This window comes from Mytilus edulis, chromosome 9 (assembly GCF_963676685.1).
Source record: "Mytilus edulis chromosome 9, xbMytEdul2.2, whole genome shotgun sequence".
NCBI lineage: Eukaryota > Metazoa > Mollusca > Bivalvia > Mytilida > Mytilidae > Mytilus > Mytilus edulis.
Genome location: NC_092352.1, coordinates 87,010,103 through 87,026,558, shown reverse-complemented (window position 1 = coordinate 87,026,558; position 16,456 = coordinate 87,010,103). Strand labels below are relative to the sequence as shown.

Here is a 16,456-nt window from a genome sequence, read left to right as displayed (position 1 = left end):
TGGTACTGATTATTGTAAAAAAAATATAGGCTACTGTTTGGTGAAAACACATACCTGCATAAGTGTCCATTAGTTTAAATTGAAACTATGTAACATCATTACTACATGCCATCAAATGCCATCAAATCAGCATGAAACTAGGAATATTTGTAGAAATGGGAATACTTTAAATGATAAAGAAATTTGAAAATGGATAAACAAATTTTGAACAGTTGAAAATATTCAAATGTCAATGATACATGAATTAACAAAGGACAACGAGCAGTTTTTGACATGCCAATGCCAGACCTCAATTAAACTGATAGAAAGATTATGATTCATCCTGAATCAACCATGTTCAGGATTAAGTATCATATCATTATAAAATAAACGAGAAGAGCCTTACTTGTATCACGCCAACCATTGGTTTTAGAATAAATGTGTTTTTCCTATGCAAAGACCTTATGAGTGAACTGATATCAATTTCCCAAAAATGCACTCTTTAATGACCTGACAACAGGATTGTAACTATATACCTTATGAAAAAGTCTGTTTAAGCTTTAAAGGTGAACAACAACATTTTTGAACTTTGAATAGAATATTTCCATTGAAAATTGCATATGAAATGCCTGAGCATATAAGATGTCTGTAAGTTGATTTATAATTACAAATGATGTTCTTGTAACGATGATAAAATTATAGTTAACGTTTGTGATATCAAAAAATTTGTAAGGGTTCCGCGGAACCCAGTGTCTAGCCTACTTTTGCTGTAAATTGCAGGCTCAACAAAAATGAGAGAAAAAATCAATAAAAATATTTAAAATTTACTTCTGGATACTATCTAAAGATCATATACAAGCTTCTGTCCAAGTTTGGTACAAACCAAGGATTGTTTAAGAAAGTTATTAAAATTTTAAAAACTTTAACCACAGAGTGAATGTAATGTTTTCCCGCAGAAAAACTAAGTCCATTTATAAGTAAAATATGGAAAAAATGGAATTTTATTTTTACATAATTTACTTCTGGATATTATTTTATCATCATAAACAAGCTTCTGTCCAAGTTTGGTAGAAATCCAGTATGGTTTAAGAAAGTAATTAAAATTTCAAAAACTTTAACCACAGAGTGAATATTTGTGGACGCCACCGCCGTCGCAGACAATGCAATTTAGGATCGCTTAGTTTAGCTTTTTCGACTTAAGTTCAAAGACTCGACAATAAGTGCAATAATTTGACAAAATCTGGCTTGTTATAACTATTAAACAACAGTATACTACTGCTTTTGATTAGATGTTACTCATCTAAAAACAAATACTCATGCCATCATTGTATTTTGTTTTTTTTTATTCTCTCTAATTTCGAATCCCTGTCATTGTGTCCGTCTATATTGACCATCTTTGATAGAAATAAGAAATGCTTGAAACTGAATTTAACAATTTATTTTTTTGTCATCAAAACAACAAAGTTAACATAATCAATATGTTTGGAATGTCATCAATATAATCTTTACAATATATTGTAAATTGCACTATCCCCCACATATAAACATATATTGTACCAAAATAAAAACTCCTCCATAAAATTTCATTTAACAAAAAGGCATTAATTGTAGTTTAATAAATAATAACAAATAAAAGGATTTCCCTTAAACAAACTGCTTGTTTACAACGAAACTGAACTGCACTTAATTGCAATACATAGTTTGTACCTTGATTAATAGATGTACTCAGAGGCGGATCCAGCCATTTTAAAAAGGGGGGGTTTCAAACCCAGGACAAAAAAGGGGGGGGGGGATTCCAGCTATATGTCCCCATTCAAATGCATTGATCGTCCAAAAAAGAGGGGGGTTCCAACCCCCGGACCCTCCTCTCCCTGGATCTGCCAATGGTACTGGGATCTAATGTTCGATAGTGATACCCCTGCCAATTAGAATACAGGAAGCTGTTGTTGTTTACAGTTATTTGAAGTTGTGAGAAAAATGGAATAAACATCATGGGAATCAGAAACAGACAGAGTTAAAGCTACATGTATATACCATCTTCCGTCCCCTTTGAGAATGAATTATAATTAAATATCATCATAAAAAACTGAAAAAGTATAGTGGCATTTCCCAACCATTTGGTAACCTCATTGCATAATACAACATTTCAAAAAACCAATTGATTACATTTTGTGGAGAAAAATATTTCATTCTAGTTATTTTTGTATTACACAAATACTTTTTTTTTAGAAAATTTGGACACTAAATTTTGAACATGATTATGGGTTAAACCACTTTGCATGTGATCTTTTAACTTTTGATAAACATTTTATAATTTTTCTTTCACATTACATGTTTAATGTTTATCTACCATTAGTTAGATTCTATTTAAAAGATTTCAATAAACAATGAAAAATTAGTGCTTTTCTTTAATATCTGACTTTTGAAATAAAATGCTAACTGGTAAATTTTCATTGTCATTTGGTAACTAGATCAGTTGTTTTGTTAGTTTTTTAGCCTTTAAATTACATTTTCATTTTGAAAGTTTATATTCTACAAGCTCAGATAAGCTTGCTACTACAAAGCTTAGCTTCAATCTTAGTTTTACTTCTTGTAACACATAGCTTTTATCTACCACAACTCTCTGTTCCCTTTAGATAGACTTGTAGATATCGAGATTATTTTCCCTCTGGTTCATAAACTCATTTGTTTATTTTTTGCCTGTTAACCAATTTGTTTCCCCTCTCTTTTCCATATAATAACCATGCCTTGTTCATCACATGATGCTAGTAAACTTTCATCACAGTTAAAACACACATCAAGGACAGGAGCAGAGTGTCCTAATAGTTTGTTAACACAAGGTTTACTTTCCTTACACACATCAAAGAAATACACACACATGTCTTCACTTCCAGATACTGAAAAAAATAACATCAAATGTTCATTTTCTATTTTATATATGTAGTAATGTATTAATGCATTGCATTTGAAGAAACTCATAAATATTCATAGATTTATTTTCAAATAAAATAAACAATTCAAACAAAACACGGTTTAAATTACATACAGATAATTTCTTTAAAATTATGTCTAATGTTCATGTGTTTTTTTAAGTATGGTTGTCATTGCAATAAACAGATCTCTTTAAATAGGCATTGCTACACACTAGATGTTTAAATGACATTTTCCTAATATGCTTCTTCCTCATTTATATTTTCTAGCATTAAGTATTCAGAAAATATAAACAAATTTAACATTGAACGAGTTACCAAGGCAACAAACCATGATAAAATTTACTTATATATTGAATAATGATGATGATAATGATATGGTGTTAAACATCCAGAGGCAAACTCTTAAATGTATATATATGTGTGCTTAGAAGAGAAGCAGAAAATACCAATTTTTAAGGTGACAGATCGAAATACGGAACCTCCTGTACTTAAATCTAAAACAACCAATGCTGATTTTTTTCTCATTGCTTTATTTTCATGTCATATTTTTTGTATGATTTAGGTTAAATTGTGTTGTCTCAGAAGTTTCAATTGATGGATCATTTAAGACTGTCATATTTAATAAAATTTTGGCAATAAAACCTTAGTTTTACAATTTCCTATGAAAAGACCTGTATAAGGTCTGGGGAGAGGTATCTAGTTTATGAATGATATAGTAATTTACTGACACATGCTTCTTATATGGGAGATACATTTTTACCTTTAATTACTGACCTGTGTGATGTACATGTATCTAAATAAGTGTTACTTACTAACACATGCCCCTTGTCTGAATGACATTAAGGGACAAAATGTGCTCCTTATAGAAGATCTTTTCTGTTTAACTGGAAATCTTTTCTTTAATTGCAAAGCTCCATCTTCACTTATTATTCTGTAAATAAAAGAAAAGTTTCAGAACTTTCAACAATGGCAGGACTCTGGAAAATGTTTATTACTTAAAACAAAAGTAAGCACACCTGTGTGATTTTATTTATAGCATCTTGTTTGATTGTACTTATATTCTTCATCATGATACCAGCTCACAGCAATTAGAGAATCTTTTCATTTCTACAGGTTAGTTCAATCAGTCAGTGTTAAAAGAAATCAATCACAATACAAATATTTAAGAATTGAATGCTTCTTTTTGTAACTTCATTGGGGTGTAAAAGCGTTGACGGAAGTACATTTTGTATGAAGTGCGGAAGCGCTGCATTCTAAAAATGTGTGCACGGTCAACGCTTTTACAACCCTATGAAGTTACAAAAAGAAGCATTCAATACTTAAAATTACATTTTTTAGCTAGAATCGTGAAAACAAGAATTTTATCAATTTTTTATTTAATTCACCTGTGCACTTTTTTATGGGACATCGTGTTATCATGAATGAAAAGTTTTATTGAGTAATACAATTGCTTAAGGAATAACACATGATGTGCAGTTAGCCAATCAGAATAACGTAATTATAGTGAAACATACATCTAATGTAATTAAGTGAAATGTTGTTTTTCAACAGTAGTAAATATTGGTTGCTATGGGTTAATTCATTTTTATGGGTGCCAATTTTCATGGCTTGAGGGAAAACCGTTATTTCAGGGATAATTGCTTTCATCGTTTTGCTAAGGTTAGCTTACAAGCCTATAAAAAAAATCATATTTGATTGAAAATTTATTTACCTTTTTCGATGAAATCCACAATATTCATTAACCTACAAATATTTAATTCTTAATATTTATCAACTTAAATACCTACTTAAACAAACAGAGTGCATTAACACAGCAGTTAACGAGTAACGAAGGATCTCTTGCTTCACGACTGATCCATGACCTGGCAGATATACATGTAACTGGTAAACCTTCACATACAGTTATTCTGTAAACAGAAAAAAAGAACTGAAGAAATTTGAAGGAAAGTTAGAATGTAAAACATTGAGATATCTCTCACTTGGTTTACAGAAAATATGATGGTTTTATTTTAATTTTGTATTATATAACTGAAATGGGCTGCTAATATCAGTATATGAAATATCAATGGTTTATCAGATGTAGTTCTTCATAAAATCACAAAGATCCTTATAAGAGCATAGAATCAAAATATGTAGCTTCAAACCTTATTTCATTATCGTAAAAAAGGGAGCAGATTTTCAATTTATAATTCTAATGAGCCATACTTTTATATATCAGGTACAACTAAATAAAATAATTTTAATGTGAAACAAAATCTAAGACATTGTACAAACCTTCTGGCTTTTATTAGTTTCCCACTGTTCACATCAATAGTAAATGAATGAATAGAGCCCTTGTCATCTCCTGTCCATAATATATGTCCTGTACTGTCAAAAGCTAGAGCTAGAACTTTACCAGTCACTTTACTAGAACCTCCCTGTAAAATATAATATTTGTAATGTTACAACAAAAGCTGGTTCTAATAAAATTTCCGCATTTATTTTGCTGGAACATTTTTTTTATTTTCAATTTTTAAATGCTCTAGTTATTAAAACTTCTACATTAGGAAAATCATCAGTCTGATACTTCACTGTCATTTCTCTATAGAATAAATGTCATTCTTTAATATAGGCTATAGCCAGAATATATACTTTCATCCAAACATATGTAATTTAATATTAAGTCTTGAAGGGAAATAAGATCATAAAGCATGGACTTTTCATGTTACTACTTTCCAAATACATGTATAAAGTGTTTAAAGGTCTGTGCTATATTAGATGAAAGATGTATATGGTTGTCAGATAATTGCTGTACAAAAACTGTTCATAATATACTGTACAAGTATTATGCATAACCACACCAATTGAAGAAGAGATAAAAAAAAAAAAAAAATTCTACTTTTCAGTTTGACTGCAGCAAAACTGGAAATAACTTTTATATAAAAAAAATATGATCAAGAAATAAAAACTGCCAAGAAAACAAGACTGAATGAAATTGTTTACCTTACCTTATATCCTTTGCCTGTTGATATGTTCAAAACTTGAACAAAACATTTACTATTCCCTGTCTGGTAACAGTTAAGGTTATAGCATACAAATTGATTCCCGAATAAAAATAATGTAATGATCATCATTCAACTTAAACAAAACCAGGTGCTCCGCAGGGCGCAGCTTTATACGACCGCAGAGGTCGAACCCTGAACAGTTGGGGCAAGTATGGACAAAACATTCAAGCGTGATACAGCTCTGAATTTGGATTGTGATCAAATTTTTGACATTACATGGTTTTTTTTTACACAAAACAAATGTCAAGATTTTACAAATCAATTAAAGATTTCTTCTTCAAACTTTTTAAATCTAAAATTAAATAGTTGACACAGCATAGGTTTCTGACACAGAATGAATGTGGTCTAATGAACTTAAAATATTTTTTTTGCCTTTGAGCAATTCACTATGCTGTTGAATATTAATCCTCTCAAAAAAATGTTTGAAGAAATTTTCTTTTTATTTATGAAATCTGAAATGAGAAAAATTTAAACCCCCTCCCCTTTTTTTTTCACATCCCCGTTTCCCTTTTTCCAAAACTGATATCAATTCAAATTTCTAATGGAGTTTGCAACAATAACTACTCTTTTAAATACATCATAAAATATTAAAATGTAAAATAAAGTGCTGGTTATCACTGAATGGTAAAGATTGGTTGGTAGTAAAAGTGAATATACATTGTTTATTGTATAAAACAATAAAAAAAACTTCATCAGCAACATTTTATATTGGCAAATTTCCAATGAAGTTATTTACATAAAGTTATTGGCAAATAAAAATAGAAAATGACATCATAGTCATGTCTGGCAAATGTCCAACATACATTATCTAAAAACATTTTAGATAAGATAAGGAAAAAAAGCTTCATCAGCAACATTTTATATTGGCAAATTTCCAAAGAAGTTATTTACATAAAGTTATTGGCAAATAAAAATAGAAAATGACATCATAGTCATGTCTGGCAAATTTCCAACATATATTATCAACTTCTATTCTATACAAAGAAAGATAACTTCAATTGAAAATTAATTGCTATTGCACAATATTGTGCAATTAGATATTTCTTGCTATTGGGCAATACTGTGCAATTGAAAATTTCTTGCTATTGCACAATACTTGATATGGAATCCTGATTTGGACCAACTTGAAAACTGGGCCCATAATCAAAAATCAAAGTACATATTTAGATAAAGCATATCAAATAAGCCCAAGAATTTAATTTTTGTTAAAATCAAACTTAGATTAATTTTGGACCCTTTGGACCTTAATGTAGACCAATTTGAAAACTGGACCAAAAATTAAGAATCTACATACACAGTTAGATTTGGCATATCAAAGAACCCATTTATTCAATTTTTGATGAACAAAGTTTAATTTTGGACCCCCATTTGGACCAACTTGAAAACTAGGCCAATAATTAAAAATCTAAGTACATTTCTAAATTCAGCATATCAAACAACTCCCAGGATTCAATTTTTGTTAAAATCAAACTAAGTTTAATTTTGCACCCTTTGGACCTTAATGTAGACCAATTTGAAAACAGGACCAAAAATTAAGAATCTGCATACACAGTTAGATTCGGCATACCAAAGAACCCCAATTATTCAATTTTTGATGAAATCAAACAAAGTTTAATTTGGACCCTTTGGGCCCTTTATTCCTAAACTGTTGGGACCAAAACTCCCAAAATCAATACCAACCTTCCTTTTATGGTCATAAACCTTGTGTTTAAATTTCATAGATTTCTATTTACTTAAACTAAAGTTATTGTGCGAAAACCAAGAATAATGCTTATTTGGGCCCTTTTTTGGCCCCTAATTCCTAAACTGTTGGAACCAAAACTCCCAAAATCAATCCCAACCTTTCTTTTGTGGTCATAAACCTTGTGTCAAAATTTCATAGATTTCTATTAACTTAAACTAAAGTTATAGTGCGAAAACCAAGAAAATGCTTATTTGGGCCCTTTTTGGCCCCTTATTCCTAAAATGTTGGGACCAAAACTCCCAAAATCAATCCCAACCTTCCTTTTGTGGTCATAAACCTTGTGTTAAAATTTCATAGATTTCTATTCACTTTTACTAAAGTTAGAGTGCGAAAACTAAAAGTATTCGGACGACGACGACGCCAACGTGATAGCAATATACGACGAAAAATTTTTCAAATTTTGCGGTCGTATAAAAATAGGGATCAATTCATAGATAACACTTTATGATCTACAGATTCCAAAAGGATACAACAAACATATTATTATTTAACGGGTGGAAGACACACGACAAGAGTTCTGCTGCCATACTGTCCTCTATCACCCGCATACACTTCCCTGCGGCTATATCCCATACTCTGGCTGTGGCGTCTAGGGATACTGAGAGGATTACATCATTGGAGAGGGAAAATACAAAATCTGAAATTGATAGAGAAATTTTATTGGATAGGAAAAATAAAAAGTTTGAAAGTCAGAAGGGTTTAAAAAAAATGAAAATAACACTTAGCAAATTAGTTTTTTTTTTACTTCCAAAGCACCATCTGGATTTAACTTGTTGATATTGGTCAGGGTATTTAAATTTTTGGAAGGTAAACTGTCCCATCCAATAATTACAATAGCTTTAGCTCTATGTAGAGTTCTTTCAATGGAACCTTATTATCTGTTCATATATGTACGCAAAGCTTTCCTAAATGAAGCTTTGATTAAAATAACTAAATGTTTCTGCATATGTACCTGTGACCCCAGCTGCATGACCTCTCAGCATACAGATAACAGTGGCTGGATCTGGTATAACCTGACATATAGACAATGTACCATCCAATGAGGCACAGGCCAATCTGGTTTTATCATCATGTCCAAATTTTACATTGGTGACTATAAAAGAAGAGATTTAAGAATTATCAGGATTCAGGAATAAAACATCAATAATTTTTAGGGCTTCTCTGATATAAATTTGCTGGGGAAAGTGCTATTTATGCATTACAGAAATCAAGTTAACAATCAATTTCCTTTCCTGTCATATCAAATACTCGAACATCTTTAAACCATTACCTTATTTTAAAAAAGGGAATGGACTTCATAATCCAATCATATCAAGTTTGGATTATATTTAAATGAGAGTTAGGAGTAAACATTAAGTTGAAGCAATTATCTTTTACTGCAAGTACCTGCTGCTGTGTGTTGATCAAATATATGATGCATTCCTGCAAAGGCATAATTCTCTGAGACAGTTTTTCCTCCTGCCATTGCCCTGGAAAACATATTTTCTTTGTCAACTTTCTTACTGATCAATAAGCAAACAACAAGCAATTATCAAATTTACCTAAATCCTAAAATAATATTTGAAAACATAACTGTTTATTATCAAATAACAATTTTCTTCCTCTGTTGGTTCATTTAATTTTGAGGGTAAAAGTTTTTGTTGATTGAGGGAAAATTGTGTATTTGTAAATATTTTAATTGGCAGATATTCCTCTACAAAATTGCTACTTCAATAAAATTTAGAATTTGTTATTTCCATTTCAGTTTACCACTTGCATCCACAAAACTTGTTATCCCCCAGTATATGTTTAAATTCTTGACACAATGTTAAAGATCATATCAAAACCTGAACAAAATTATGATGATTATGATAATTATACCTGCTTGCTTCAGCTTCATCTGTAGGTACAACTTCTATACTGTCAAAGACACGTTTCATTGGTCCCTCAAAGATATGCTTCAGTGATCCACTGCTCAAGTTTCTACGATGTTTCTTACTGTCACTTAGATTAAGCTTGTCAAAATTCTATAAAGAAAGAAAACAACATATATAAGGAATGCTTAAAATTAATGTGAATATTTTCTTTATCTAAAGGAAAATTATGTGAATATTGAATAAAATTTAAAGAATTAACACAACCAAGGTATGAATAAATCATTTTTTAATAAGTTAATACATTTATGTATTGGGTTCAGGGAAAATGGAAAGATATAATAAAATCAACTAAACTAACTCAAAGGATACTGGGATATATCATAAACATGTATATGGAATTCTAAAAAGCAACACTAGTAGACAACAAATCAATTATACCATATATATGTGGATTTTCTATAAAAAAAAAAAAAATACTAGTCATTGTTTGGTTAATGTAATACCCAACCAATGAGGAAAACTAAAAGAAGCTTAACAGAGTTAACAGACTTAAAAGGACAAAGTAATTATTTCATCTCAAGTGTTGTTTGATGGTACAATAAAACAAAGGATTTTTAATCATACTATTCAAGGCTAAATGGCTGATTACATGTTTAATTTGAGTATCATAAACTATGTAACTAACAAGACCTTAAATAATTACATACATCTAATCCACTCCTTCCTCCACTTCTTAAACTTATGGACCTACTTCTTATACTTCTGAAAAATATAAAACAATGGTTATAAAGCTATAGGTTTGCTAGGTAAATATATTAATAACAAACCAATATAATATAAAAAAGAAGATGTGGTATGATTGCTAATGAGACAACTATCCACAAAAGACCAAAATGACACAGACATTAACAACTATAGGTCACTGTACGGCCTTCAACAATGAGCAAAGCCAATACCGCATAGTCAGCTATAATAGGCCCCGATAAGACCTTGTAAAACAATTCAAACGAGAAATCTAACGGCCTTATTTATGTAAAAAAATGAACGAAAAACAAATATGTAACACATAAACAAACGACAACCACTGAATTACAGGCTCCTGACTTGGGACAGGCACATACATAATTAATGTGGCGGGTTAAACATGTTAGCAGGTCTGCCCTAACGCTAATTACTCAAACTTTTGGGAAGGAGGCATATCTCCAAGGTTGCTTGGCCCATTGAGTTGTAAATTATGACACAGTTAAACAGTCATTGTGTAATTACACAGCTTAACAACAGTCAATTTAACATGGTATAACCTGCTACATAGAATTGTTTTATACCAAAATAACAATGTTTTATTGAAGTTCAAAGATATATAATATACATTGTGAGAATTCTTAACAATGTATCTATAAATTATATTTCATTTATTACTGCCTCACTAAATTAAACACTGATAAAACCTACCCTCCATCTGAGAAGGCTGGACTACCATATCTAGAATTCAGTAACTGAGCCCTTATATGAAGGTGATCTTTCCTGACTGAAGGGTCTTTCTGAAATGAAAAAAATCCATATTACCTTTGGTGTCAACTAATTTCAAATTAAGTTATTATCATGTTTAATAAGCAGTTGACATCCTTATTAATAAATACATGTACTAGTCTCTATCCAATAGACCAATTTTGTTTGTTGCATTTCTGTCAAAAACTTTGTTTCAAGTGATCATGAACACAATTCCTGCCTTTTGGGGCATCATCACTTCCATCCCATCTTGAGCAAGCGGTTAAAAAAATATGATGCTATACAGTATGAATTATTCAGAAAATTAAATTCTTATACTTGATAGTCAAGTGGAATTGCATGCCTTAAATTATATTTTTTTACATCACTGAAAGTTTTGACATCTGAATACTTACTCCTGACTTGGCACACTCCCTTAATAACTGACTTCTTCTTCTAATATACAAAGTTCCTTTAAAAGAAATAACAGCAATGCACAAAGTGGTATTACATTAAGATAACATTAATGTTAAAGAGACATTTGTTTATCATGTTTATGAAGTTTTGGTTGTTCAATTTAAGTAGCATTAATAAATTATCATCCACCCTTTAATATAAGTGTAATAGAAAAACTTCAACAACATCTTTTAATATATATATCTTCTTGTATATTTTCCCATGTATTTCATCATATACTCATATCTTAACATAGCATATTTCAATCTTTTCAACATTTAGTGAAGAAAACATGTGTGGTGGACATACGGAAATATATTAAATAGTTGGAAAATAGCACAGGCACACATCTCACATGTCTCAGAATCTGTGTCTTTCTTCTAAATACCTTTCTGCTTATAATTTAATGTGCTTTTGGTTTTGTAATAGCTGGTAGAATATTCTGATTGCCGGAAAATCAGTAGCATCATTGTCTGACATGATAATGATAAATCAATGAGGGTAATAATGACCTTTAACTTCAGTTAGAATCAAATTGGTTAAAAATTTAACCGTGATTAGTCAAAATATCATTATCGTGATTTGTCAGAGGTCTCAAGTAATTATCGTTACTGTCATTTTTGGAGAAAAAATATATTGTGTCAGATTTTTCAAAATCAGTCGATGTTTTTACTGTCTAAAGATAGTGTAAATGTAAATTTTATCGTCAAACACCAAAAACTACCGTTAGCGTCATTTGGAAGAATTTTTACCATTATTCGACGTCATTGAGATACCCCCATTACGACCCTCATCAATGTACAATGTAAATGATGTACCAGAAAATTACGAAAATATACCCAAGAATGACATATCACTCTCCATGCTCTCCCTATTCCCAATTTATCAGATATTGATCAATGGCAATTGCCAATAAAGGCTAATTTACAACAGGGTGTGGCATAGAGGGAGATAAAATTTTAGCAAGGATTGATGTTGGTTTAGTACATTATCTATGGCTAATATATATTTGCCTATCCGGCTATGCAGGAACAAATACATATACATTATATACTGTACCCAGTGATATAAGGGTAGTAATGCGCTTTAAAGTCAGGCGTCAAATGGTCATTTTCAGCTACTGTTAGTGTAAAATTCGGTAAATTTTTAACGTGATTAGTCAAACTATCCTTATTGTTATTCGTCAGGGGTTTCAAATAATTATTGATAACGTCATTTTTGGGGAAGAAATAACATGATTCGTCAAAATCAGTCAATTTTCTTATCGTCTTAAAGAAAGTGTAGATATTATTGTCATGCATCAAAATTACCATTAACGTCATTTGTCAAGAATTTTTAATTTAATATCATACCCCCATTATCACCCTCTGATATGAGTGGGGGTAGAAGGGGTTAAGAACACAAAATCCTGAGGTCTCGAATTTAAATCCTGTAATTTCGAAAAAAGAATTCCCTGATCCAGAAAGGGCCAATCCCAAAATCATGAGCTTTAAAACTCTCTATCCCATAGTCCTGATGAACAGGTCAGAAATAATCACCAACTGGTGGATTATACCTCATTTGACGTATAATCCACCAATTGACATATAATGGTATATATACAAATTGATGTATAATTCTTTGTTTTTCAAATCAAATTATTCAACCAAAATGGAGCATTGTTTTCTTAAAACCATATTATGGTATGAAAACATGTGAAACATTCCTAGTTTAGTATAGTGACATAACATATAAACAACTAATCACCTGTCAATGGACATCATACTGTTTGCAGTCATGTGATTATGAGTACAACTCCACAGGTGAATGAAGCTCTTTGTTAATACTTGACTTTATTATTAATAGTCAATTATGGTCAATAGTACAGATGTTTCAACAAAAGAATTGTTGTACACTTGCATTCTCAAGAAATACAACAGGCTTTGACAAAACTGAAACTTTAGGAGGACTCACCATTTGTCATAAAATAGGTTGTAAGTTGCAAAATGATGCTCCTATCTCACACTAGCATGTTATTACAAAAAAATTTGCATTATACATCAATTTGTCCATACCAATATACCTCAATTGGTGGATTATATATATACGTCAATTGAGGTACATGTATGATCCACCAATATTGGTTGTTATTCCTGACCTGATGAAGATCCTAACCATCTTATCGCTAATCCCGGCCGCTTGAACTTTTGACGTCAACAACAATCACTTTTTCATTGTGGCATCAGATAATTTGCTTTAAGATGTCAAAATTTTACTGGAACCTGTGTGATATCCAGTAATGGCGGACAAATAGCGATAAGGTGTATCGCCCCTTGGATATGGTACAAGAAAAGATTTCCACAGTTGTAAACTAGAAATAAATTTTGGCTGATGTATAAAAAACATAAATTAACTAAGCAGTTGGCTATAGAAAACTGGCTGTCAAAAACGGAAATCTAAGACAACTTCCTTTTATACAGAATAATCATGCATTTAACAGGTAATTTCTATCAAGATTCAAGTACATCATCGCTACGTGTTAAAAAAATTATTCTGCACGTGTAGAACTTACTGAACTGAGGGTTGTTAGGAGTTCTATAAGCATTAAATTTTGCATCTAAGGCAAGTGCTTGTTGCCAAACTGCTGCCATCCTGGCATTTTTTTCTAACCGGAAGTTTACATAAAATAAATAATATCCGGATCGATTCTGGTCTTATGGCAATGGCTTTTGCTACGAATTTTTAAGACTTTCAAAAATTATGCTATTTCCACGAAGGTAATGTAATTCACATTCTTATTCATATATAAATTTGAATTGAGATCAGTTTTGGAATAAGGGAAAGGAGGATGTGAGAAAAAAAATTGGGGGTGGGGGTTAAATTTTTCTCATTTCAGATTTCATAAATAAAAAGAAAATTTCTTCAAACATTTTTTTAAGAGGATTAATAATTCAACAGCATAGTGAATTGCTCTAAGGCAAAAAAAAATTTTTTTAAGTTCATTAGACCACATTCATTCTGTGTCAGAAACCTATGCTGTGTCAACTATTTAATCACAATCCAAATTTAGACCTGAATCCAGCTTGAATGTTGGGTCCATACTTGCCCCAACTGTTCAGGGTTCAACCTCTGCGGTCGTATAAAGCTACACCCTGCGGAGCATCTGGTTATTCTTAGCATTTTATAAAATAACAGAGTCATGATCCAAGCTTATGAATACAATAAAATATGATAAAGCAAAATCTATATTTCGATTTTGACAGTGGTCAATGATTGAAATGACTTAATTACAATATAAATCCTTGATAGAGATGAGGGTGTGGGGACCTAAATATTTTGATTTAGGGATTGGGTGTTTTCACAAGGAGAAAAATATAGATTCTTACACTGCAACAAGTGTATTACGATATTTCTCCACTTGAGACAGTTAAATTTTATTATTTAAAGCGCTAGGCTTGCCGAGCCCTTTAAATAATAAAATTTAACTGTCGAGAGTGGAGAAATATCGTAATACACGAGTTATAGTGTCGGAATCTGTTTCTCTAATGCTTTTTATCGTTCTTTTTCAAAGATTTTCAGAAAATTGTGCTCTTTATATGCGACGTCATCAGGCAAGGTCGCCTTTTTTCATGACGTCACATTTTTGAAAATTGAGAAGAAAACAAAACATTTTGACGTCATAATCAAATTTCGACTAATCATTTGCCGAGAACAGATTTTTCACTAGTGAGGAGAAATATTTTTCTCACACCGGTCAGGAAATGTGAAAATAGCACAAAAATTAGAGAAACTCCTGTAAACAATTGTTCCATACTCTTCTAGAGAATGAGAACACTTAACATTGTATTTAATATTTTTCAAGGGGCATAACTCTTTTAAAAATAGTTGATCAGCACTTATGAATTCACAAATTTCTCTGAGATATTGCTGATTTAACCTTTAATATAAATTTCATAAACATTTGGCAAGATTTGAACACTTGAGAGTGCTGACAATGCAATTTTCTATAGAATTTATATTTCAAAGGGAAATAACTCACTTATAAAGCACTTATTACTATACTCATTGCAGACATTGCTGCTATAAAACTCCTAAATTTCAAAACAATTATACAAGCAAATTAGACTTGCTGTATATGGCTGCCTCTAATTGCTTGCATTCACTTCATTTGAGCTTTGGTGGATGTATAGTTGTCTCATTGGCAATCATACCACATATTGAAAGCACTTACAGAGCAATTTATTATACACTTTGTAATACCATATAGTATAAATCTTTTGAAAACAGTCGATAGTAGGCACTGGTTTTCAACTTGTTTGAGACATTGCTGATAAGAATTTCATAAATACATGTATCTAGCAAAATAGGTACATTTGAGAGCACTAAATGCAATTTTCTGTAAAACTTTAATGTTTCCAAAGGCTCCTTTAAAAATGGTTGATCAGCCCTGATTTATCAAAACATGTATAAAGGAGTAGGTCCGGTAAGACCCCTTTTTGGCCCCAAAATATAACAGTTTTACAAAATTGTTAAAATGTAAACTTTTAGTTATTTATTGGACAGTTGAATGCTTCTGCCACATAAATATGGGCTGTTTTTGACAATACAATGCACATATATCGGGTTGTAGCGCCATTAAGTCATGCTAAATTACTGAAATCTTCAAAATTCTAGCATTTTAGTTAAATTTTAGAAGGTTTCCGTGTAAAACGAAGGTGGCCGCATTTGTGTACATCCTTAATATTGAAATGTAAGTTGTATTTTTTGATAATACATAACATATATAAAGGTTGTGGATGAACAGGGATGCGGCCACTTTCATTTTTGACAAAAACCATCTGTAAAGTGACATTTTTCAGCATATTTGGTAGATTTTTAATATTTGAGCTGGAATCGGATCGTTTTTAATGACTAAATCAGTTAAAATCTTTCACATAAACTAATTGAATCAAGTGAAATAGACACTTAAGTGTTTAA

The 16,456-nt window shown here is 31.0% G+C and overlaps 1 protein-coding gene across 1 annotated transcript; it reads right to left on the bottom strand.

Annotated features, from left to right (window-relative positions):
* Window positions 1-1,401: 1,401 nt before the first annotated feature.
* Window positions 1,402-14,156, bottom strand: LOC139489307 (WD repeat-containing protein 13-like). Its single transcript, XM_071275592.1, has 13 exons — window positions 14,052-14,156; window positions 11,461-11,516; window positions 11,009-11,097; window positions 10,264-10,318; window positions 9,561-9,706; window positions 9,087-9,169; window positions 8,653-8,793; window positions 8,171-8,337; window positions 5,900-5,959; window positions 5,187-5,329; window positions 4,700-4,819; window positions 3,725-3,843; window positions 1,402-2,876 (listed from the first exon to the last, which is right to left on the bottom strand). Exons 1-13 carry the CDS (start codon window positions 14,128-14,130, stop codon window positions 2,683-2,685), a joined length of 1,452 nt encoding a protein of 483 aa, XP_071131693.1. The 5' UTR covers window positions 14,131-14,156; the 3' UTR covers window positions 1,402-2,682.
* Window positions 14,157-16,456: the final 2,300 nt, after the last annotated feature.